This window comes from Mustela erminea, chromosome 3 (assembly GCF_009829155.1).
Source record: "Mustela erminea isolate mMusErm1 chromosome 3, mMusErm1.Pri, whole genome shotgun sequence".
Lineage (NCBI taxonomy): Eukaryota > Metazoa > Chordata > Mammalia > Carnivora > Mustelidae > Mustela > Mustela erminea.
Genome location: NC_045616.1, coordinates 133604601 through 133630761, shown reverse-complemented (window position 1 = coordinate 133630761; position 26161 = coordinate 133604601). Strand labels below are relative to the sequence as shown.

General features: G+C 36.5%; 1 protein-coding gene across 3 annotated transcripts in view; it reads right to left on the bottom strand.

The window, feature by feature from the left end:
• The window catches only part of FYB1 (FYN binding protein 1), a 152171-nt gene that overhangs the window by 4365 nt on the left and 121645 nt on the right, over positions 1 to 26161 (bottom strand). For 2 of the 3 annotated variants that reach the window (XM_032337555.1, XM_032337556.1), the window contains 10 exons: positions 25411 to 25570; positions 24240 to 24384; positions 19667 to 19689; positions 18575 to 18641; positions 17507 to 17644; positions 15806 to 15831; positions 13581 to 13647; positions 10592 to 10682; positions 9443 to 9605; positions 640 to 673 (listed from right to left, as the gene is read on the bottom strand). In XM_032337555.1, coding sequence (XP_032193446.1) covers positions 640 to 673; positions 9443 to 9605; positions 10592 to 10682; positions 13581 to 13647; positions 15806 to 15831; positions 17507 to 17644; positions 18575 to 18641; positions 19667 to 19689; positions 24240 to 24384; positions 25411 to 25570 — 914 coding nt within the window. The remainder of the gene's footprint in view (positions 1 to 639; positions 674 to 9442; positions 9606 to 10591; positions 10683 to 13580; positions 13648 to 15805; positions 15832 to 17506; positions 17645 to 18574; positions 18642 to 19666; positions 19690 to 24239; positions 24385 to 25410; positions 25571 to 26161) is intronic. The other variant, XM_032337557.1, reaches the window with a different exon arrangement.

Sequence of the window (26161 nt, the reverse complement as noted above, 5' to 3'; positions counted from 1 at the left end):
TCTTTATGTTGGCATATGCACCTGATAGTGGAGTTCACTTTGTGCACTGATATACTTGGAACAGAATCTTATAACGTCTGAGAGGAACTCTCATAGAACACTAGTACCAGACTGTGACAACGTCTTATTCATAAGAATAGGAGAATCATTGATGACAATCTTTATTCTGGCATGCTACCAAAAGGGCAACTTAATACTCTACTATGCCTAATAAAGAAAAGCCCTCAGTTGGGGTCAAATTACTAACAAGTGACATTAGTACCTACTGTGTAGACATTAATCGGTCCCTGATTAATTCAATTCAACCAGCCGCATTTATCAGTAAGTGAAAGGCAACATTTTAATGAAAGTGTTAGTGGTTTTCCCCTGTCTCCAATTTTGCTATGTCTGTCTCAAATGAATGTTTATGACTATGAACTGTATACTCACTAACGAGAAGAGTTCTTGTTTATTTAAGAGTGACACTTTATGAAAACCTTAACTTTATGATGGGTAGTACCACACTGATATTAGTATAGCATATTGTTTTAAAATTTATTTATGACAGCTTAGTAGATTATATTATTTAGATGATATTAGGAATCTTTCTTAAAGAATTACATAATACTCTTTATTAGTAGTAGAAGAAAATGAACTTACTTGTCCACCAAGTAACTCCGAAGAACATAACCATCTATGAAAAAAAAAAAAGAAAGGAAATTTTATTAATAGTACAGATTTGAATAATCTTTACTGTTTCTTTTAAGAAAGTGAAATAGAATTGAATATCTAATGTAATGTGCTTTGATATAATGTGATATAGTATACTGAATAACTCTATTTCCAAATACGACCTATTTTTCTAATTCATGTCCACTTTTCTCCCCTTTCTTCTCCTTTTCTCTCTATTTTTTTTTCTCTCTCCTACAAGTCTCTTTTCCTCCATTTACGAGCTTTCCCCTTAAAGATAAACAATTTATCTTCTCCAAGCGACTGCATGTAGTAGCACAGGGCTTTTCCAAATTCTACTCTATTTCTTCATAGTGTTACCCATGTGACCCTGTCCTAGGAAGAATTTATAGTTTCTCTAAATAGAAAAATAGTTTGTATGTAGGTATTTCAAATACCATCAGATCAAAGCCTTAAGTTTTAAAATGTTATTATATTGAATAGAGTCGAAATTGTTCAACTCCCCTTGCAGATCAGCAATCTTGCAATTCCTTGGGGGAGTATGCATTCTAAATGGTCTCAAAATAGTTCTCAAGTTCAGCGTGGAAGGTCTTCCATACTGCTTTTGCCATTTGACAGAGTGTCGACATGTGCATTTTCATCTTTCATGATACAAATCATTATTAGAAGAACACACAGCAGGCATTCTAGTGATTCTCCTGTTAGGTAGGAAGTAGACCATACTTTATGCAAAAAAAACAAAGTGTTTTTTTAAAGCACCTTATCTTTGCCCCTATTATGCAAAACAATCCTAAGAAAACATACAGACTATTTTTTTTTTGAGAAAATTTCTGTTGACATTTAATTAATATTACTAGTCTTTGGAATTATTAGTTTTGTGTTAGCACCCAAACTCTACTATATGCTTGAGATTAGTAGCTTTCATTGCCTTGTCAATGCAGCCTCTAAATTCTTTCAGAGTCAATCTATTGAGCTTGGTCCACTTTAGATCTAATTTTTATTAGGGTAAATGTGTAAAAAATTATAAACATAGTAAAGAGTAATACAGATGATATTAACATAAACAGAATGATGTCATATTGCCATTGATTTAACATGCAAAAACATTTTTTAAAAAAGTGGGATCATGCAAATGAAACTCTAGATTGAAACTTAAGAAAATGAACTTTCCCTTGAAATATTCCAGAGTGAAAAAGAAACCTCCACTGAAATATTTTATCAAGAAATTCACCCCTTTTTAATGAAAATTTTATTAGAATCCTATTTGGAAAAGGAAACTGAAAGTTATCTCTGAATTCCTGTAGTATGGAAATAATGAAGCATGTGTCAAAATGATAAAAGCACAAAAATGTAATATTTTTCTCAGACTCTAAGAAGTTAGACCTCGTTATACCTTCCTTTTTTATTTCAGTTAAAGCCAAAGTAGCAAAAATTATTACTGTAAGAACATCTACAGTTAATATCCTTGGTTGCCTTTGATACTACAGTTCTTTTATTCATTTCATGTTAACAGACTTCTAAAAAATTTAGGGTATATATCATAATTTAACATAATTTTTAAAGGGGGATAAGCTCATCTCTAAAAAGATCAATTCTATGTGTGACTCTCAAAAGAGAAAAATCTATGCAGATAACAAGTTTTCAGAACGAACTGTGAATTTCATGTCATGGTCCCAATAACTGAAATCTATCTTTACCTGTCCTGGTGTTTGGAGCTAAAATAAAATGTGAACATTTCTCTATAGACAGTAATAGTCCAAACTTTTTGTTTCCATTAGTTAGAAACGGTGGCTCTGCTTTTGTTACTTTTCTTTTTTTACATTTTTTTCTTAAAACAAATTGGAAAATAAAAGAATACAATAATAAGTGTTCCCATGAGATATTCATGTTTAAGTTAATTTATTTAATTTTTTTAAATTTTTTTTTAAGTTAATAATTTAAAAGTAATGACATGGAGGAGCTGAAGCTTTTGACAGTGAAGGAAATCTCTGTGAGCTGTTCAGGCTTTGGAATGTCTCTGAACTAATATTAGAAGATACAAAATTAGAGAAATACATACAAAATTAAAGCTATTGCTAGAGACTGGACTTACTACAGTATCAAATATATTCCTGTTTTGTTCTTTTTTAAAGAAAGTCTTTAGGAAATTTAAAGAAATGAAGAACAAAACAAAGAGAATATAATCACCATTTTTGGAAATTAAAGGTTTTTATTTTCCTTTGCTTTTAGGTAATCTTTTAAGAACTCATGTATGCTAAAATTGTGTAGACCTGGATAAATAACTGTCTGTAGTAATTAAGCATTAAATAGTCCTTTACATGACCGAAGTTAATAACTATGATAAACAGCTTAATAACCTGTCTTCACAAAATTAATTATAAAAAATATTTTTTAGGTTCTCAAACCCCTATTACATTTCCTCCTATGTCTTGGTTGTTCCAGAGCTCTAAGGAATGGCTTTTCTTTTCATTGAATGCTCTGCTGTGACTGTTGCTTCTGCATGTGAGCTACATAAATATGAATAATTATGAATATTATTTAAGAAAAATGTATCAAGGAGATGCAGTGTGGGATGGTACTGTACTGCTTTATATTAATTTCCTGAAATGATGTTATAATTTGGGACTCATTAGCTATAAAATTATTATTATATAGCATTTTTACAGCATTAATGACTTTTAAAAAAAGATTTCTATTTATTTATTTGACAGAGAGAGAGATCACAGGTAGGGCAGAGAGGTAGGCAAAGAGAGAGGGGGAAGCAGGCTCCATGCTGAGCAGAGAGCCCGAAATGGGGCTCAATCCCAGGACCCTGAGATCATGACCTGAGCCAAAGGCAGAGGCTTAATCCACTGAGCTACCCAGGCGCCCTAGGATTAATGACTTTTAATACAGCATGGGTTTCACTGTCTAATACCTTTAAAAATCTCTAAAACTTCATTTGATTAAAAGCATGATTGATTCATGACAGTGTTGAAAAAAGTGACCCACTATGAATTTTTATATTTTCTATGATCTTTCCCTTATAGTTCCTAGAAATAACATTTTTTTAAAGATTTTATTTATTTTTTTATTTGACAGACAGAGATCACAGGAGGCAGAGAGGCAGGCAGAGAGAGAAGAGGAAGCAGGCTCCCTGCTGAGCAGAGAGGCCCATGCTCTATCCCAGGACCCTGGGATCATGACCTGAGCCGAAGGCAGAGGCTTTAACCCACTGAGCCACCCAGGCACCCCCATTTTTTGCAGTAGAAAAATGATCTCTTTGCTTCAGTGTTCCATGTATATCCATCATAAGGAGTATTAATGAAAAATACAATGAAATAAGCAAAAAAGTCATCGTGGCTCCATGCTATGTAGAATGGGCACCATGTTTACTGTGGGTGCTGACTCATAAGGGGTTCTCACACCTAATATGAAAATGATTATTTGGAAACTTCATATTCATACAGCAGAACAAAGTGGCTTGAAACAAGTGTTTTTAAATATGTGGTGGGATAGAGCTAATTAAGAAAGTAACACCCAACCCCCACGTGTGCCAGTTCTCAGTACTGACTGACCTTTAAGAAGGGAGTCATGAATACAAAATTATGAAGGAAACACAAAAATCATCTTTGGAAAAGTTGAAAATATCTTTGTTGTGATATTTTCAAATTTCTTAATAAAAATGACAACTTTTGTTATTTCTTTATTATTTCATTTGTTGTGAGCTAAGTCCAGAAATGAAGTTCAGTTTACTCAATTTGGCCTCATGCAGTTAAAAACAATAATATCATGTTGCACAGACTTACCCATGCAAGTGAAACAATGCCTGACATCAAAGGGACATGCTCATAATATTACAGAAAGAAAAAAATAAAACACAGTGTATAAAACGAAATATAAATTATTAGCCTCGTGTTATAAAAATGTTCTCTCTCCTTGTCTTCTTTCTCTCTGTCCCTCTCTCCTGATTTCTAGGGCTTCAAATCCAGGGACTTTTAAGTTTCTGAATTTAGAAAATTTTCTTCAGTGAGCATCTGCTGTTTTAAAATTGAAAACAGAATTATTTAAGCAAAGAAATGATTAATTGGATTTGAGAAAATCCAAACTATATTTGAAATTCCCTTTCCTTGATGCCCAAAGAAAATAGAGAACATTTTAACCATATATAATTCAGTTCATGTCTCCTTCCACACTTTTTGTGAAAATTTTCCTACAGGAGGTGGGGAAACATATAGCTTATGAGACATTGAGTTGTGGAATACGCTCAAATATTAAAGAGAAATTCTAAACATTTGGGAATGTGCCAGAAATACATACTTAAGATTTCAATGCCTCTTCGATATGTGTTTCCACAAGCCAGTGGGATAATTGATCAAATGTGATAATGCTTGTAAGGGTGGCTTGTACTCAACTCCATAATGGGAAGAGATTGTTGTTAATACTTTCTCTTCTAATTTCTACCATTCCAAATTAAGTTTGTAAACTATGCTTTCTTTTCTTTGATGGATTAATGAATGGAAAGTAAGGAAGATGTTAAGGTTACGATGGTGTTGGGTCGCAAATGCCTTCACAGCTATTCAGATGTAGAAATAAGGAACTGAAAGATTTAAAGCCTCCTACATGATACACAAGAAAACCACATCACTAACACCAAGACAGAGAACTTCTGTCTCCTAACAAGTTAAACTCCTCTGCAGACTTCTTCTTATGCATGTCTATATATCAGACTTTCATCTGGTTCTCCAACTGCAATCTCCAGATTGTTACATTCAATTCAGTAAGCCCCGAACAAGGTGCCAGGTACCGTGGGAGGATTGGCAGTACAATGTTGACAACATTTCAGTGAATTTACTCTCCAGCTCAGGGTCTAATACGAATAATTGATAAAACAGGAAGGACAATTAGAAGGACAAAAGTAGTAGCATGGTGTGGCCTGAGAGACAAATTGTGATGGGTGACTGGGGAGTATGGAATGGGTGTGTTTCTAATTTTAGAAGACAAATGGATTTTTTTTTTAAGATTTTATTTATTTATTTGAGAGAGAGAGAGTGAGAGAGAGCATGAGCAAGGAGAAGGTCAGAGGGAGAAGCAGACTCCCCAAGGAGCTGGGAGCCCAATGCGGGACTCGATCCCGGGACTCCGGGATCATGACCTGAGCTGAAGGCAGTCGTCCAACCAACTGAGCCACCCAGGCGTCCCAACTGGATTGTTTTTTACTAGACAATTATGGGCATTAGAAGTAGAATAAAACAGCATAGAAGGATGAAATAGCATAATTTACTCAGGGAATGATAAGTCAGTAGTATATATTTTGGAGTGGTGGTTGCCCATAGGATAATTGATGGGTTTGAGGCTAAATCTATAGGGTTTTATATAATAGCCTAGAGATAATATTTGTGTTTTTATTTATTTATTTATTTATTTTATTTTTTAAAGATTTTATTTATTTATTTGACAGAGAAAGATCACAAGTAGACAGAGAGGCAGGCAGAGGGAGAGAGGAGGAGCCTGCAGGGAGCCTGCTGAGCAGAGAGCCCGATGCGGGACTCGATTCCAGGACCCTGAGATCATGACCTGAGCCGAAGGCAGCGGCTTAACCCACTGAGCCACCCAGGTGCCCAATATTTGTGTTTTAAAAAAATAATAGTTGAGTAATAGTGTGGCAGGTGGATTGGCTGAGAACAAGGGTAAGGTAGACATATCATTTGAAAGGCTATTGCAAAAATCTAGATTCAAGAGGGTTAAATGCACACAACAATCCTCCCAAATCCTATCGAAGTCACCTGAGTAATGGATCAGAGATTAGGGAAACTAAAAATGCCAAGGGTCCAGTTCAAGAAAGGAATAAGCAGGAGGTTCAGAAAAATTAAGAAAAGCAGGCTATTTGGCAAAATAAAAGTGAAATAAAGCAGACATGATAATTACATTTTGGAATAAAGCTCAACATGAAAGGCAACAGCAGATGCTCTAGGTGGTCTTCCCATAGACCTTCACCTCGACATGTCAGTGCCTTTTGGTTCACCCAACTTCCAAAGGACAACACTTGCAATTTTTTTTTTTTTAAACTGATCAATTTTCTCTGGCTTCCAGAGCTCTTCATCACTTTGCTCAGTATCCCAAATGGCTCGCCCCCTGCCCAGGAGTAGACTTCAAATCCGCATGGACAGGCGTTAGTGTAACAATACCCCAATTTGTTTCTCATTGGATGTGATAACACTGCCACTCTGAGTTCTCAGCTGGTATAAGCTGCAATTACCTAAGTGGCAACTTTTTCCATAACAAGGCTTTGTTGACTGCCTTTCCTTTCCTGTCTCCTTTTCCATTTGCTCATAAGATTCCCAGAATCACTCCCTAAATGCAGAAGCTGAGACAAAGCCCAGTCCAAAGAGTCTTTAAATAAAAAACAACAGTTACACAAGTACTGCTGATAGAATCATCAGGTTTCCATTCTGTTTGAGATGGTCTCCAAACCACCTATGACGTGAATTAGTTATCTGTGAGCTTGGGAATTGTAAAGTGCATTGGTGTTGCACCACAAAAAAATGATAGAAGTTACATGGAGCCTTTGCTTGTGACCTATCAGCATTTAACACGTTTGCCCTTCTCAGTTTCAAGAGATGATAAATTCTAAGAGGGCAGGAACCCTCCAGTATTCATAAGAGTATTCAGAATTACTGATGTCCAAGTAGGAAATGATAGCACATTACGGAATCATCCCTGAGTAGTTCCTGTTTGTCTCATGCTTAAGAGTCTCTGGCTTCTAGAAAGATAAGTCTCCTCCACATTTCCATTTCTGGAGCTGCTTCTTCCGGCTCATCTATATCCATACAGGTTGTTGATGAAGCCATTTGGACCCTTGTTACACAAGAGTATGTTCATTGCACCAGCAGTATCCATTCCCTGGCAGCTTGGGAAAATGCAGAACGTTATACCTCACCTCAGACCCGCTGAATGAGAATCTGCACTTTGGACAAGATTCCCATGTGATGGGTGTGCATGTTGGAGTCGTGAGGGATGACTTTACATGGGATTGGTTGCAAAAGATAAGACTCTCAGGACAGCATGGCAAGATAAGTCTGAAGCTTGTGCCCCAGAGAAAGGGCCACAGGGCAAGTCCTCGGACAATTCTCTCTTGTCAGAAATGTGATATAATTTGGAAACCAGAGGAAAGAAAACAGGTTCATTTAGGCTCATCACCTCAATCAGCCGCTATCAGTGGTGTCCCTTCGTTTCTTATTTGTATAATTTTTTTTTTTACCAGGGCTATAAATCCTATTCCACATGAAGCAGGTTTCTTATTTCTCTTACTATCGTGCCATGAGAATTTCCTCACATTATTATCATAGTCCTGTGTAAATATTCAATCTGGTATATTAATCATAACCTATTTAAAACTTTTTGAATTTTTAAACTTTTTAATATTTTTGATGACCTTTTAACGCATGGAGTTTTTCTGCATGTAAAGCTATTCCTTGGGGTACATTCTCACATATGCTAGTCTGAACGGGGGCTTTGTCTGCTGGAGCACTGTTTACACATTAGCTACTGTGACCTTTGAGCCTTAATACTACACCACTCGTGTCTTTTATCCTTTGTACCCACATTTCATTTTCTCCTTTTAAAAGCCAACCACACCTCCTCCATGATAACTTTAGATCCATTTCCCCAACCTTGAGTCACCGGTTTTATTCTTAAAACTCCCATTTCAGTTCCTGTCCCTGAGTCACCTTCCTGTCATTAAAATTCGACTCAGAGTTCATGTTTTCCACACAGACTAACCAAGCTGATAGGGGGGCAGCCACACTGAGTCTTTGCTTTTAAATAAAGGACACGTAATTTTGAATGGCTGTTCCTTGGACTTTAAGTAAAATAAGCTTCCTTTTAAAACCTGACAAGAATATTTCCATCTGTGGGTTTTAATAGCCGATAAAGTCAAAGAGACAGGGACTCTCTTGTAAACCCATGGAATACGACATGGTAAGAAGGCATGCACTTGGGGTGTGTCCCGGGGGGTGTGGGGGTGTAGCGAGTGGCGACTCCCTATATTTTACAACCTGGAACTAATATAACACTGCACATTAACAACACTGGAATTAAATTGGAATTAAATTAAATTAAAAAATAAATAGAGGAAGCATACTTTTGAATTACCCTTCCCTGGTCTTTAAGTGAAATAAGCTTCCTTTTCAAAAGGGAAAAGATGTCCCTCTGTCTGTTTCAATAGCCCACAAAATCAAAGAAGACAGGAGACTCTCTTATATTCATTAGGAAGACTACGGTGTATGAAGCGTATCCAAGTATGAACTGAAAACAATCAGTCTGCAAGGTAGGAAGACTGGAAATTCTAGATGTGCCGTGCGCTATATAATCTCAAAACCAGACCCAAGCCAGAGCCACTCACTCCTTCAGCACACTGCTTCTCCCTCTGGTGTACCCGGGAATAAGCCAGAGAAGAAGCGAGGGTCACAGATTCTGTCTGGCTCCCCAGAACTCATGACTCAGCATGCTCAGGGCGGGTCCAGGCAACTGTGATTTTAATACACAAAGTGTTTTCTGATGCTGGTGGTCTGTAGATTGGCATTTTGAGAAGTACAAATTTGGCATGAACTTGGCACCACAGTGCCAAATACAGCAGGTGGGAGATGAAAAGGGACTCAAATAAAATAACATTGATTTCCACGAAGCACGATCTCTAGTTTCTTAATGTATGCCACAATTCATAAAGCATAGACCAAACAAGGTTAATAAAACAGGGGCGACCGGGGATGGCGAAAAGGAAGCAGTGACTTACATTTTCCTTCTTCATTTCTGCAGAGAACTTTTGTATCATCGGTGCTTTGTATAACTTCAAGAGATTCACCAGGCTTCACCTGCAGATCTCTGGTGCCCCACCTCTTGGAAGTAAAGGAAGGTGCAACTTTGGTCGAATACAGGACTCTGATTTCGCCATCATACTGGAAAAATAAAGAAAAACATTTATATGATTGATTGATTGATTGATGTGTACTATTAAATTAATTCCCTTAGTGACAGATTTACTAAGAAAGCCTTTGCTCCATGAATAGTTCCTTGTTTAAAAAAAAAATGTAAAAACATTAAAGAAAAAATTGTGAGGCAAAACCACTCATAATCTCACCGACCTAATACAATCACAATTTTAAAAATTAAAAATGTTTTTTAAAATTTAAGGTGTCCATGTGTTGATTTGATATACCCATATATTACAAAATGATTACCATCAAATCTTTAGCTAACACCTCCAACACCTCACATAATTTCGACTTCTTTTTTGTGGTGAGAACATTTAAAATTTACTCTCTTTACGACTTTCAAGTATATATTAGTTAGAGTATTGCTAACCATAATGACCATGCTGTACATTAGACCCCTAAAGCTTTTTCATCTTATAACTGGAAGTTTGTACCTTTGACCAACATCTCCATGTCCCCCACTCCAGCCTCTGGTAACTCTCATTTTACTTTGCTTCTGTGAGCTTGGCTTTTTAAGATTCCACATATAGGTGATATTATAGAATATTCGTCTTCCTCAATTTGACTTACTTCACTCATGTTGTCACAAGTGGCAAGATTTCCTTCTTTTTCATAGCTGAATAATTTTCCAGTGTATGTATATGTATTGGTACATATATACATATATATTTTTAAATCCATTCTATTTTTAGATTATCTTATTATTAAAGTTCAAAGAACATCTAAGTTTAAATGATTATTGCAGTATATATATTATGCATGCAAGAGAGCTTGCTTAATTTGTTAAAGGAATAAATACAAATGTAAGGAAAATTATATAGAAAATAAAGGAGTTAGGATGGATAACTGATAATGGATAATTACACTTTTAATATGTGCATTGTGGTACTTAAAAATCATTTTTTTTCATTAGCACTTTGAACTTTGTCTGATATTTAAATATGACATACTTTAAATTTTTTCCTGAAGTCTTTCTCTTCTTTTTCCTGCTTTTTTAACTTCTTGGGATCTTTTTCTTCTGTCTTAGCCTTGGCTCCTTGACTGAGATGACAGAACACACATAAAACAGCATTTAGTTTAGTTTAAAAAGAACAGCATACAATAGAGACGTCATTCCTAAAATTACAATTTTGTTAAATTTTGTTTTTAATTAAAATCTTTTCTTAGAAATCTAGTACATTCCTTGTAATAAGTGATAATATTTTGTAACACAGAAGAGATTCTTCAAAAGAATACAGTTTAGGGGTTAAAATGGAATAAGTAGTTATTTACTATGCTGAGCCACGAAAAATTACTAAGGTACAGTGTGAACAAGGTTACATATCAGAGGTTTCATATGATTCAATCCACCTGTTGTCAACCTCTCTGCATTTTTCAAACCTTCCTAGATAATTAAGTGGCTTGGCCACTATCATAGAAAAGGATTTTTGAAAGAGAACAATTTTTTTAAAATTGATTTTTATGGCTTGAGAAGTTTATCTATATGTCAGGTTTTCACATCTACTTAAAATGAAGCCAGGGTAGCACTTTCTCTCATAGACATGAACTGGGCTGATGCCAATGGTCGTAAGAATAAGCCTACGACAGTAATTCCTCAGCCTGGCCATATATAAGATCACCTGGGAAGTTTTTAAAAAGTACTTTGTCTAATTCCTAGAAATTCTAATTAAATTAAATATACTCTAATTAATTAGACTGAGTGGGGTCTAGATACCGACATACATATATTTTAAGGCTCCACAGATAATACTAATTTGCAACCAAGGTTGAGGAACATTTGCTAGGGTTGAACGTGGATGTTAGGGAAAGGCTGGATGTCTCCGAAGAAGAGAATTTTAAAAATCAGAATTTTTGTGAATACGAAAAGTTCTAAACACGGATGTTCATTTTTCTCTAGATTACCTACAGTGAAGTTCTGTTTGTGACTGATATATTCAAGATATTTGATTCCTAAGGTTTGAATCTTAGAATTCATTCCTTTACTGTGAAATGAATTAGCACAACGTCCTGCCTTGGTTTCTGCAGCCTTCCTCAGTACCTCCCGTGTCGCGGTGCTCTGGGCACTGGTGGATTTGCTGTCCCAAATTAGCGCTTTGGAACTATCAGGATATATGTGCATGTTAAAAATGGCCCAAGAGCTCTCTTAGAAAATAACTTATTGAAATTTAGTTTTAGTTAAAAACAGAATATTACATTAGAGAACATAACATAGTCTTAAGCTCTGAAAATAAGCAGCAGCAAAGAAAACAGTACATATCACATAATGTTTAATCAGCTGGGGTTTATTCGACTTGAAGAAAAGATCCAGTGTGTAACTGGGTTTCCAGAGAGCTGTTTAATGGAATAGGGTGACATTTCTACAGTAATAGAAAACACAGAAAAATGCATTAAAAAATGTCAGGGATAGAAGTGACTCCCCAATGGTGAGGAATTTTCAAACCTAACATATTAACTGAAGATTAGGTTTTCCTTTCAGAAAAAAGGAGAATGATTCTCTTTTTATTTTTCTTGCTTGTTGTGCCTGTAGAACTTGATCTTCACATAGAAATGATAGCATATTCCCCCTTCGGTTTCTTTGATCTTGATATTTTCTCTTGTTCAGTAAAATTAACTTAACAGTGTTGGTAAAAAATAAATACTAAGTAGATAAGCACGCATGCATTTTTGTAGTATTGCTCAGAAGACAGCATATTATCTCTCATCTATGTCACTTTCTTCTTTTAACTAACCAAGCTCAAGGTCTTTTTATTTACCTTTTTTCCTGAGAAAGCTACAGAAGTATTCTTGTTTTTATACACCGTATGGATCAGCTCATCTCACTTGCTTCTTGAAATATAAAAAAAGCATCTTACCATGTTATTTTCTATTTCAAAAGAGGTTTCAAAAAGTATTCCTTTTGTACTAACTGATCTTAACAGGTTTTCATACAGTTTTAGCCTGAAATTAAATCGAAACCCTAGGTGAGCTGAAGAATGTCATTATTCACTCTTCACTTTTTTTTTTTAATTTGAATGGAGACTTTGAGAATATGATGCTTTTGTGAAAAAGAGACATAATAAAGTCCTTTCAAAGCAAAAATCATCTTTTATTTCATAAAAGGAAAAAATCTTGTGGAGGACAGAAGAGATTTGAAGAAGGTAGGTGAAAGCTGAGATATCAACTAAGAAGTGAATTCAAGACCAAAAAAGCTTTTGGCAAAAGGGTAAAAATAAAGGGAGGAGATGAATCAGTGAGATCAGTTGTGATCAGTCTCTCAAATATTTTCCCAGTGAATGAGTATATGAATGAATAAATGAATGATCACATCAGTGAGTCACCGGGCAGAGAATAATTAGAGGACAAGGAACAGAACGCAGGAGAGAGGGGGAGGAGGAGGGAGACTGGCAAAGGAGGGAGAATGTGGAGGAGGGGGCAGGTCAGGATCAAGGCTTTCCACCCACAAGCCTGGCTGAAACTTTAGAGCTCGGATCAGAGAGACGATAGACTGAACCGGATAGACTGAACCGGATCGAACATAATATGCACAAACCTTTGGGGGTTTATTCTATTTGAATTTTCTTTTTTGGATTTGTTGTGTGTACTTACAATGTTGAGTGTCTTGTTTACGGAGTGTTGGTTTTAGGTCTCACAGAAGAGTTTAAAATGAGGAATTCTATGAGGAATTAACATTTTATGAAGACTTTAGTGAAGTATGGAGACTCTATTGAGTTTCCAAGGCTTTAAGTACTGTATTTAGGGAAAAGACATTTCAAATTGTGTCCTTTAATTCTGGCAAACTGATTTTTAAAAGAGAATGTGTGTTTTGAAGGGTAGCCACTATAAAATATTATATAATAAAATGTGGCATTGGATTGTGAGCTTTTAGATACGACGCTGCGGTTAAAAAAAAAGTTCTACTAGCAGTCGGATTTTACCTCAAAATGGGAACATTTGACTTACATCAGCTCTGGCGGTGGAGCAGGGAAATCCGATGCATCCACATCATCGTAAACTTCATCTCCCACGTCTAACAAAAGGCAAAATGTCAAACGTTGAAAACTTATAGTTTGAATTTTGATATGAGCATCTGATGATGTTTTTAATATAGAAATTGTTTCAAGGACAAGAAAATCAGTTTTCCTTGGGTCTCTGTACATTTCTTCTGGAAGCATTGTCTGCTCCTTGAAGGGGAGAGGTTTTCTCTGCCTGGATGCTTCTGCTAAATTTCCCTCAAAAAAGCCAGTGGTCATGATTATAACTAACATTACCAGGATAAATCTCCCAAACTAGTGACTGAGATTATGTGAAGATCCACACATGGGATGAATGGCAGGATTAGTAGATTGCTGACAAAAAAATCAGCATTACCGGCCATTGGCAATAGGCAGTAGAGATTGATTCTTAGGGGATTTGGGATGCTCTGGTAATATACATTATTTTATTTATATGTCTGTGCCTTTCTATGTCTATGTCTGTCTACCTATCTATCATTCTCTTTTATTCACTGATCTGTCTCTCATTAATTTTTAACTTACAGTAATATTAGATGTGGTACCACCTTAAAATGAGAAGAATATTTCTAGTAATAAGACATGTCTGGTCCCAGCAGGTACTGAGAATCACTGTTGGTGGAAAAGTGACTATGCCTTTAAGCGGTACAATGGCTTTCCCAACCCCTGGACACCCATAGACCTCTTGTTAATAAAGTCAGGAGAATTGCTTCCTGTCTGCACCTGTTAAGTTGCTCCACAACAAATTAGGCTGAAATGAGTTGAAGAGAGTACAAATGTTTTAAGGAATGATTATCATAGAAAGTTTAAATGCTCTCTGCTAGAGGCAAGAATTTAATTTCCTTTAAGAATCTCTCTCTCTCTCTCTCTCTGTATAAATATAGAGAGAGTACATATGTATGTGTACATTTACATTACATACATGTATGTCTGTGTATGTACATTCTCCCCCCAACTCATGTAATTAATTTCATAGCTATGTGAAGAACCTGTCATTAATATTAGAACAATATGCCATATCACTGGTTTCCAGAATGGGAAAAATTACTATTTCATACATATGTACATAAAAGACACTTGAAAATAAAAGAAAATTAAAACAAATAACCACTTTTTTTTTTTAATTAACTGATCACATTTGTTTCACTTTATACCTACCCTTTGTGGAACTAAGTTTCTTGAATACTTTTTGAAAATTATAGATTAAGATATAAACTCTTCATCAGTTATTAATTAATTTGATTAGTGCCTTACGTATTTTCAAACTGATAACTGAAAATGATAAAGAGTCTGGAAGAATAGATTATCTGTGTGTTCATTTTTCTCTTTCAATTTATTTATAAATTCAAACTTTTTGAATGCCCCTGAATATTCTTGTGAGACATTTTATTTGGTTCAAAGTCAATTTAGGAAGAATTTTTGAAAGGTCTGTCTCAGCAGGGATAAAAAAAAATAAGCTGATCAAAATGGTACAAAGAAGAAACTGTTTTACATTTAACAGTGGAAAAATTTCCAAATACAATATAAATTATACATTTAAAAAAATCAAAGAAATTTAGATTTAGAAGGGCCTTGGTGTCATACAATCTAGTACATTTTTAGAAATCCTTATGCAGAAGCCCAATATATCAGGCTTGACTGAATTGGGGTAGAGGAGACATGAGAAATATCAGTGTCTATCCCTGCCCACTTGTTCCTCTCTCCATAGTTCCTTTGTTCACTCCTTTCTCCATGGGGTGAACTGTTTAAAAACCATCAATATTAGGGACACTGGGTGGCTCAGTTCATTAAGCATCTGCTTTCCCCTAAGGTCATGATCCCAGGGTCCTGGGATGGAGTTCTGCATTGGGGGAGGGTCCTTGCTCACCATGGAGCCCGCTTCTCCTTCTGTGTGCTGCTCCCCCTGTATGTACTCTCTCTCTCTGGCAAATGAATAAATAAAATCTTTTAAAAACCCCCAATATTAAAATTTTTCCTCTTCTCGCTATTTAACTGTTGAGAAACTGTGGCCCCCCTTCCTCTCCCCCAAGGAGAAGTTGCTTGACAAGGTTACACAGGTTAATATTTTCAGAGTCAAGGCTTTCCTCTAGATACCATGACTATATCCAATGCTTTCCTACTACCCCATCTGCAAGAAATGAGATGTAAAATATGTAATTAGTTTTTATTACTTACTCAATTGTTTAGGAGGAGAAGGGAAACTGGAAAGAAATGAGAACACATTATAATCAGACCAATATAAACACAGGAATTGAGCCCTTTTATTTAGGAGAGGCGTGAACAAGCAACAACCTGAAGGTTTCTGAAGGCTAATTAATTGGCTGGTGGTCATTCCTTTCTCATCTCCATTTCTCCACTGAGTCTCAGTTTCTGCCCATCAATTTGGAATTTCACAAGTTTTTGTTTTTGTATTGTTTTGTTTTGAACTCTAATGGTAGCCAAAAAAGCCCCAAATCAAGGCATTCAATGGTTGGTTTTGCCCATAGGCATTTGACCAATATTTTCAGATTTGTTCTATGAAGTTTGGGCATATTATCCCATCAGAGTAAATTCAATGGGCTCAATGTTTTAGAACCACTGTGGCATAGCTCAGGTCGAAAATTTTATTTGCCTAAAGGAGTAGAAATAGAGGGCTGAAATGAACAAAGGTCATAGGATTCTTCGTATGACCCTGTTTTCCCTAACAAGAGAATGGTGAGTAAGAAAGGAATATCCGGTGAAACCAGACAGGGAGAGCTTATTAATAGAAGTGATCTGAAATCAGGATTTTGTGCTATTTAGTTACAACAGAAAAAGACCTTTGCTTTTATTACTTCCTGAACTTTAAACACACACACACAAACACACATCACTAGAAGAATGGTGCACAGTTACACTAAGGTGTGAGAGGTCATTAGTTCAAATGACTGAAAATTAAAATTAGGAGGTGTGCAATTGAAGCAGCAAAAATAATCCTGCCTTTGTTTCTAAGTAAGGTCAGCATCTGAAATTTGCCTCAGGAGAGGAATTGTTTAAAAAAAAAAGAGGATTTGTTATATTTACTTATAATTTCGAGTGTCTTGTTGACTAAGGGCTGGTTTTAGGTCTTGCAGAAAAGTTTAAAATGAGGAAGGTGATGTGGAACTAATATTTGATAAAGGCTTTAGTGAAGTATGGAGGCTCTATGGAGCTACAAAGACTTTAAATACTGTATTTAGAGAGGAGACACTCCAATTGCGTCCTTTATTTCTGGCAAACTAATTTTTAAAAGAGAATGTGTATTTTGGAGGAGAGTCACTACAAAATATTACATAATAAAATGTGGCATTGGAATAGTGACCTTTTAGGTATGAATGATGCTGCAATTAAAAAAAAGCTCTATGGGGGCGCCTGGGTGGCTCAGTGGGTTAAGCCTCTGCCTTGGGCTCAGGTCATGATCCCAGAGTCCTGGGATCGAGTCCCGCATCAGGCTCTCTGCTCAGTGGGGAGCCTGCCTCCGCCTGCCTCTCTGCCTACTTGTGATCTCTCTGTCCATTAAATAGATAAAATCTTTAAAAAAAAAAAAAAGTTCTATGAAATGCAGTGTGTTATGAGTATGTAAAGGTGTGTGTGTATGTGTGTGTGTGCATACATGTGTGTTATCTGTGCGTGTTTATAGGGAAGGCAATATATATCTTTGAAGCATATGACAATTTTTGAATACTTTCTCTTCCTCTTTTGTAAATACTTGAGTAAAGGATGATACCGTTAAAGAGGCTAAGAGGACTAAGAGAAAATAACACTGAAGTGACTTAAGGCTGTCGGAATTTGGTTATTGGTTATAAAATATTAGTAGCATTTGATTAAATCCACATTAGTGTAGTTATTGTGCACTGAATTTGGTTGGTTGACTCTTACGATGAACCTTCATTATTGTCTGACTCAGGGACTTTAGGTTTCTCTCGTATACTTTTCTTTCTGTCATCTTTTCCCTTTAACATCTTCAAAATCCCCCAGGACCACGAATTACTCTTGTCTTCAACCTGTAGTGTGGAGCTTAGGAGCATGCAGGCACGGATCAGAATGGAATCATCAGTGGAATGTGAAGACGTTGGGGCGACATTCAGATTTTTCGTAATTATACTGCATTGATCGTTCAGGCAGCAAGTGACTCATTGTATTTCACAAGATGGTGCCATGGTCTTTGAATACTGCCGCTACTAGTTAAGTAGTAAGTAGGCAAGTTACATTTTTTAATTTAGTGCAATTTCTCTTGGCTTTAGAATAGCAAGCTAAGTGAAAATTAAGTTTTATTAAACATCAATTTTGCATTATTTTGTGTTTAAAATTAAGTGACAGATCTTAAATTTTAAAATACGCCAATACAAAAATTTAAACAACTAGAGAATTAAGCATCCAATACTGTTTTTTAATTTTTACTTTAAATTTCAATTCAGTTAATTAATATACAGTGTATTACTAGTTTCTGGGGTGGAGTTCAGTGATTCATCAGTTGTGCTCATTGCATCACGTGCCCTCCTTAATGCCCGATGCCCCGTTACCCCTTCCCCCCTCAATACTGGTTTTGCCACAAATAGCAAATGGTTTCCTTTTATTTGGATTGCCTATAAGTATGATTATTATACAGGAGATAGCCATGCAACTGATAAACTCTCCAGAGCTTACTGATTGATAAACAACTGATTGGGAAAAGTTTGAAAAAAAAAAATCTCTAACAGATCATTCTTTTTCATTTTACTTCCTTTGACAAAGTTGTTGAGGTTCTTCCAAATAATCTACTACTTTACCTGAAGTGTGGTGCAATTACACTTTCTGACTTACTTCTGCTACTAATTAAACATTCAAATCATTACTGATGGTTGTAATAAGGAGCACAATTTTTTGCTTTTTATTCTAACCAGAAATCAACACTAAATTTCAGTATGTAAAAAAATTTCAAGAAAGTAGATCACTGAGTACTCTTACCCATCATCAGCATCTTCCTCTTCAATCCCATCATAAATATCATCATCTGGGGGAGGTGGGAACATCCCTTCATTTGGATGGTGGGAGGAAAAGATCTTCTGTTAATTTTATAATTTGGCCACGTAACCATCACTCAAAATTTGATGATAAATCTGCTTTCTTTAACTCCAGAAAAATCCCTGTTCCTTATCAACCATTTAATTTAAAAAATAACTTTATTTTCCCACTCTCACATAGGCAGTAGGCAAATTGTTTTGTGGATTATTTATAAAGGAATTCTTAGAGGTGAAATTTAATAAATATATGAAGGAAGATAAAGGGCACTGTGCATTGGAGATAAAAAGAATGGGGGAGAATATGAGAAAAAGTAAAACTGAATAGGAATAGAGATAAATACTGTGGAGAAGAGGGAGAAAGTGATAAAAATTTAATTAATAATGAGGGGACATTCAGAAAAATACTGATCAATATAAGTGAAGAAAAACAGAATGAAAGGTGAATTTTTGAAATTTGGCAATAGCTCTGATTCATTTAATCAAGGTGATATTTTAAGAGCTAAACCCTTTGTTGTAAACCCTCAGGATCCTTGCTATTTGACAAATATTTATTTAAAAAAGTTTATTGAGTACCTCCTCTGTTCAGAAATATGTACAAAGAACTTGAAATGTGACTTTTAGGATGAGAATTTTGTCACTGAGAGTTATTAATAAAATACCTTTATTTTAGTGATGAGAATATGAGGAGTCTTTAGGAGTCATGTTAAGCCAACCATATAAATTATCCAAATAAGGATACTTCTAAAATTGAAGGGGAATGAACTGTGCTCATACAATTGGCATAAATCAAGTTTGCCCCCGGGGACACTGGAAATAGCGTCACCCTATGACCAACAACAAGCTCAGAAGAAGTGACTTGTTTAGGGTCACTCAGGGTGACCTCAGGGCAGGGATGGAATCCAAATCATTAGCACCCAGTCCAGTGGTACCCATATTAAGATCCTCCTCATTATTTGCAAACAAAAGCATCTCATCATTAATATAGACAAAAATGATGAAGACTTGAAGAAACTGCTGATAAAAGTGTGTGGCTTACCTCCACTTCCACTCTGACTGTGGCTAGGGGAAAAAAAAATAAATTATATTAGCATATGAACTATGTAGCTATTGGGAAGAGAAGTACATATATTGAACAGTTATACAAAAGAGAAAGAACATTGCAGTTCAAAGTCGTCAGGATGTTTTATGTAAAGAGGAGGAAACATTGTTCCTTATCATAATAGAAACAAGGCAAGAAACAAAACAAAGCAAACCTGATAAGAATCAAGTGAGGGTCAGTACTACATCAAGTTTTCAAAACCATGTTACTGTTAGCTTTTGACATTTCCCAAGGAGTAGTTTTTAGGCTATACATTACTGTTTCATTCTATAGATAGATTTATGAAAAACAACCAACCAACTAACAGTAGTATTCCAGAAGTCATATAGAACCATTATTACGTTCAATTCAATTCTCTCTCTCTCTCTTTAAAAGATTTTATTTATTTATTTATTTGGGAGAGAGGGAAAGAGAGAGAGAGAGCAGGAGTGGGGAAGAGGGGCACAGGGAGAAAGAGAAACAGATTCCCCACTGAACAGGGAGCCTGACACAGGGCTCGATCCCCGGACTCTGAGATCATGACCTGAGCCAAAGGCAGATGCTTAACTGACTGTGCCGCTGAAGTGGCTCCAATTCTCTTTTAATATTTTATAGTCACAGCATTTTATATTAGTCCAGTAGCATTATATTCTTTTTTAAAGAGAGAATTTCTAAAACATTGAAATCTTATTCATGAAATAGTCTTCTTTGTTTGTTTTTTTTTTTTTTTAAAGATTTGTTTATGTGAGAGACAGAGAGCAAGTAGGGGGGGGCAGAGAGAGAGAGAGAGAGAGGGAGAAAAACTTAAGCAGGCTCCGTACCCAGCACAGAGCCTGATGCGGGGCTCAATCTTCCGACCCTGAAATCACTACATGAGCCAAAATCAAGAGTTGGATGCTTAACTGACTGAGCCAACCAGGCACCCCAAAATTTTATTCTTATTATTGTAAATAGTGTGGTTCCCAATTTTCTAATCCATATTACTTGTATTTCTTAGTTATGTCTCTAACACTCTATATTTTCCCTATTTTATAATCATCAGTTTTCTTGACTGTGTCTTCCACTAAAATGTGAGTTCTGCTAGAGCAAAAGAAGAGTAGATTGTGAGAACTGGGAAAATCTCAGAAGTCTGTTTTAATCTTCTTATTTTGCAGGAAGGAACCTGACGCTCTGAAAAATGAAGTGACGTGACCCAGCCTACATTTAATTAACAGAAGAGCAGACATAAGAACCTCAGGCTCCTGCCTTCCTCTATAATATTGTTGTATCTTCACTTGGCAGCATCCCCTGTAACCACCATTTTTGCCCTTTGGATAATCCGCCAGCAACAGATACTGGTCTGACATTACAGTCCTTCAGATCAATTATACGCTCATATCTGATTCCTCCACCTTGAAGTCAGAATAAAAGAAATGGGCCTGACACAGATCTGTGGTTTATTTAAAAATAAAATATACCGTGTTAATGGAATCTTGCCGAAAAACATGCTATAAATGTCCTAATATGTAAATAAGGAATTGATTTTTCATGACGTTTAAGTATGTTCTCCACTTGCTTACATACTGTTTTCACATTCATTTTGTCTGACACTTCTCTTTGAGTGTGAAACAAGCAGTTAGGATTATGTGAAAAATTACAATTTTGGTTGACTGCCACTCCTGGCAAATACATTTCATCTTGGAGAGTCTCATACCAATTCCCAAAGAACAGAGTTTTAATAATCAGGAGCAGAGCTGCCACACATTATTTTATTTTTAGAGCATTTCTTCAACTTCTTAAAATGGTCTGTTCGGAACACAAAGCATTTACCAGATGAAGTGGCAGTTAAGAGAGGAATGTGCCAGAAAAGAGAAAGGAAGGCAAGGAGGGAGGGAAGAAGCTTGGTGACCATTCAGAGAAGCAAAGTGTGTTATGTGATGAAGTATTTGCATGTATAATTTCCTTTTTTCTTCAACGTCTCATATTTATTACAGAAATCGCTTTAGTTGAGAACGTAGGGAGAAGGAGAGCTGTCAGGACCTATAATGTTAAACCTGCTCAAAGAGTGTGAAGTGAGCAGTCAGCTCCCCCCACCCGAGAGAGAGAGAGAGAGAGAGAGAGAGCGAGCGAGAGAGCTAGCGCACGAGAGCGAGCAGGTGAAGTGTGCAAGGACCCAGGGGACATCTGGAGAAGGGGAAGGACAGGATGGTGCTTTCTCCTACTCTTGCCAGGGCACGCTGCCGACTGGGCTCAGCATCTTTCCTTGTTCTACTAAGGACAAAGCCTGTTCTGTTGTGAGATCTCTGCCGGCAGCAGCTGTAGCTTCAAAAAACCAAAACCCCAAAACAAAACAAAACAAAAACCCAAAACAAAAAACCAAAAAAAAAAAACCCCGATCAAACTTCTGTTTTCATTTCTCATTAAATATGTATAAGATTGACATACATGCTAGTAACTATTGTGGTGCTAGATTTGTTTAAGATCCTGAACATGAAAACCATACTCCTCCTCCAACTCCCTTTCATGAAATAGATTATTTTTCTGCTACATGCTTACTAATTAGAGTGTATCTTCTAGAGTTGTGGTATCTATGGACTCCATACAATGAAAAAGGTAAAGTAATAGTATTAGTTTTGGGAAGTAGTTCCCTATTATGACTAAATTATGCTACATTTTAAGAACATCACTCCTTTCCGTGGATTACTTTTTTCTTGCCTATGTGCATCATAAATATGTATGTATTAATATTCCTGGAGTTCTTGAATCTCAAAATAAGAGAAAAAAAACCACTTTTTAAGATAAATAAAATATGAAACATAAAGTATAGACACTGAAGGTAGGCAGAATGACATACTCACGTACAGAAAATTCTGTGACTCTCAGAATATGGCCTTTTAAAACTTTGACCTCAAAACTGGCATTTATAGACTCTCAAACTAGGTCACAGAGCATTTCTGATTACCCAAGCCAATTTATGCTCTGTAAACTCCAGTGCATACATTGCATATTTTGATGTATGTTGCATAATTTATGGCATATTTATTAAATTTACCATAAATTATGCAACATATATCAAAACATGACAAGAAGGCATTGCCGACTATTTAGAAAGACAAAGCTGCCAGAAAGCAACACAACACCCTTAACTGAAGACATGAAGGGAACAACTGCAGGAAGGAAACCGAATTCTTTATGCATTTTATAAGTATATTATTATACTGATCATTTTATATTTAAAAATGTTTGATAATTGAAGTAAGTTTTTTCTTCGAGTTAAGTTCATTTAAGTTCATTTAAGTTATGAAAGGTGCAGACCCCATTTTTACCTAAGTGAAGATCTAGCATAGATTATATGTTTTGAGATCATAGTGGATGTGTCCCAGTTCTGCAAAATGGGCACAGAACAACAAGGATTCCTAACTGGGCTAGAGATTTTCATCCTATTTTCTGTCAACTTGAAGGGGTTATCGCCTTACCGAAGGAAGGGAGATACTGGAGGAAGGAAGGAATGAAAGGAGAAGGAAAATGGAAAAGCAAGAAAGAGAAGAAAGGACAAGGAGGATCAGAGCTGGAAAAAAGAGATAGAAAAGGAGGGATGAAGAAAGGAAGCAGGGGCGCCTGGGTGGCTCAGTGGGTTAAACCTCTGCCTTCGACTCAGGGCATGGTCTCAGGGTCCTGGGATCGAGTCCTGCATCGGGCTCTCTGCTCAGCGGGGAGCCTGCTTCCTCCTCTCTCTCTGCCTGCCTCTCTGCCTACTTGGGATTTCTCTCTCTGTGTGTCCAATAAATAAAAATCTTAAAAAAAAAAAAAAAAAAAAGGAAGGAAGCAGAAGACTTAGAAGGGAAAGATGGGAAGGAAAGGTGCATGAGAGAAAATGGCAACTCTTCCCTCCCATCTTCTCCAGAAAGGATATCTTGTCCTGTCTCCTCTACCCCAGAAAAATGTTCCTGTGACTCCTACAGGGAAAGTCATTCCAATCTGATTGGAATGAATGGTCCATGGAAAGAAAATTGGACCCTTTGTTGATTACCAGGGATCATAGAGAACTGAACTTTTGCTTTTTAACCTGTAAAAGCAAAGTAGAATTGTATTAAAAAGCAATCTTCTTTATGTTATCAGTTATGTTTCCAAACAAGAACAACAAATATATTTAGGCTCATGTTTTAGAGCAAAAATTTTTATAATTTTTGAGCTGAATTTTATCTCATGCTCCGTATTTTGCAATATCATATTTCTTTAGGCATAACCCTAAGATCAAATGAGAATGAGTATTATAAAAATGTGTTACGGAATCACAATGCCTTTAGCAAGACCTGGCAAATGGCCTATTATTTGCTAAGTAGTTTTTGATACATACAGCTCACGAGTGAAATATGAGACTATGGGGTTTCAAATGACCTTTCACCCACACTGAAATATCTGTGATTGTAAATGGTAATTTAGTGATAGTGAGCAGTCGGAAAAACGCAAAGTACAATTCTAGGATCTTAAAATATATAATCTCTGACAAGACGACAGTCCGAGCTGTTTTACAATTTGTATTTTCACATACCTGCTAATGTCATCCTGTTCTGCAACATCATCGTAGACTTCCTGGTCATCTTCAATAGGTCTTGAGGAAAGAACACCGAGAGACGTTTTCTTCCGTTTCAGGGAATCATAGTCTATCTGGACAGCAGTTGTTCTAATGTAGCCATCTACCAAAAGGAGGAATGATTTATGGTCAGGTAACTGTAGTTTCCATATCTCAAAGTTGTAAATAAGATATCCATTGCACATTTGCTGTTTAAATTTTCCCTTCATTTCCTTGCATGCACATCTGATTTATAGACTTCCAATGTAGACATGTTTCATTGGACTTTGTCAAAGACTTAGGCCGTCGTGGTTTGCGGTAAGCCTAGGTCTACTTTAAGGATTCCAAAGTGACTCACATAATTCATTCCTCCCCACCCCCATTTAACACCAGGGAGGAACTGAACGCCCTTCGTTCCTCCCTGGAATCATAGAAATATTTGAGTTGTTCCCCTACTAAAACAATAACGCAGATGAGGCGAAGCTGGAGCTATCCCTTTTAAATTTTCCTATTTTTGTCTGCCCTGTTAACTACTCCTAACAAGAGAATGTGCATATTTAATATTGTCTTGAAAAAACGCTAACACTTTGAAATCACAAGAAATTTAATAATTTTTATTATGTTCTGTTAGTCACCACAGAGTACATCATTTGTTTTTGATGCAGTGTTCCATGATTCATTGTTTATGTGTAACACCCAGTGCTCCATGCAGGACATGTCCTCCTTAATACCCCAATGTTCACAGCAGCCATGTCCACAATAGCCAAACTGTGGAAGGAGCTGAGATGCCCCTCAACGGAAGAATGGATAAAGAAGATGTGGTCCATATATACAATGGAATGTCACTCAGCCATCAGAAAGGATGAATACGCACCATTTGCCTTAACATGATTGGAACTGGAGGGGATTATGCTGAGTGAAATAAATCAAACAGAGAAAAGATAATTATCATATGGTTTCACTTATTTGTGGAACATAAGGAGTAGCATGGAGGACATTGGGAGAAGAAAGGGAAAAATGAAGAAGGGGAAATCAGAGGGGGAGATGAACCATGAGAGACTACGGACTCCAGGAATCCAACTGAGGGTTTTACAAGGGAGGGGGTTGGGGGAATGGGTGAGCCCGGTGATATAGGAGAATTTGCACTCACATGACCCCCTGGCCGTTCTGCCCAGCCATTTTCCTTCAGGATTGTCTGTGATGCGGATTATTTCAATTTGCTCTCCTTGCTTGAAGCTCAGTTCATTCTTTCCTCCTTTGACATCACAGCAAGCTGTTGCCTGATGGATGACTTGAATAGGACCTGTTAGCTGCAAAGAAGGGGAACAAACACATCAGGCTTTCTTACTATTCAGAAAATCTTTTAGGAACAGAGCTTTGAAATACAATACATCCACGACATGCCAACCAGCCTATTTACAACATTTACATAAACTGGGAATGAATGTCATACCCAATGAATGTTCTTTTAAGAGGGGCAAGGGGGAAAATCATAGAGGTGAGGCAGGACCTACAAGGAACAGGTAAACATATGCTTGGGGTCCAAAAGAGAGAGGTAGTGATCTGTTGATCTTAGAAGCCTGTGAAAGGCTTACAGAGGAAGCCACGAATACTGAATACGACTTATGTGTGACAATATGTGCTGGATGCTATGGGGTTTATGGGGTTGGCTGGTGGTCTGCTGGGTAGATGGAGGTTTTTTTCCCATCTTCACATGGTGTAGTTATTCCGATGGTTCTCTTTAGACTTCAGAGGGCCAAGGGGTGAGAAGGTGGTGGGTAGTACTTGTGGGAAAAGCATTTTCTTTCTTTCCTTTTTTTTTATCTCCCCAACTTTGTGGTGTTGTCTATCTGTAAACTTAGAGTAGACATTACCTGCTATAAACAAGATAACATTTCAGA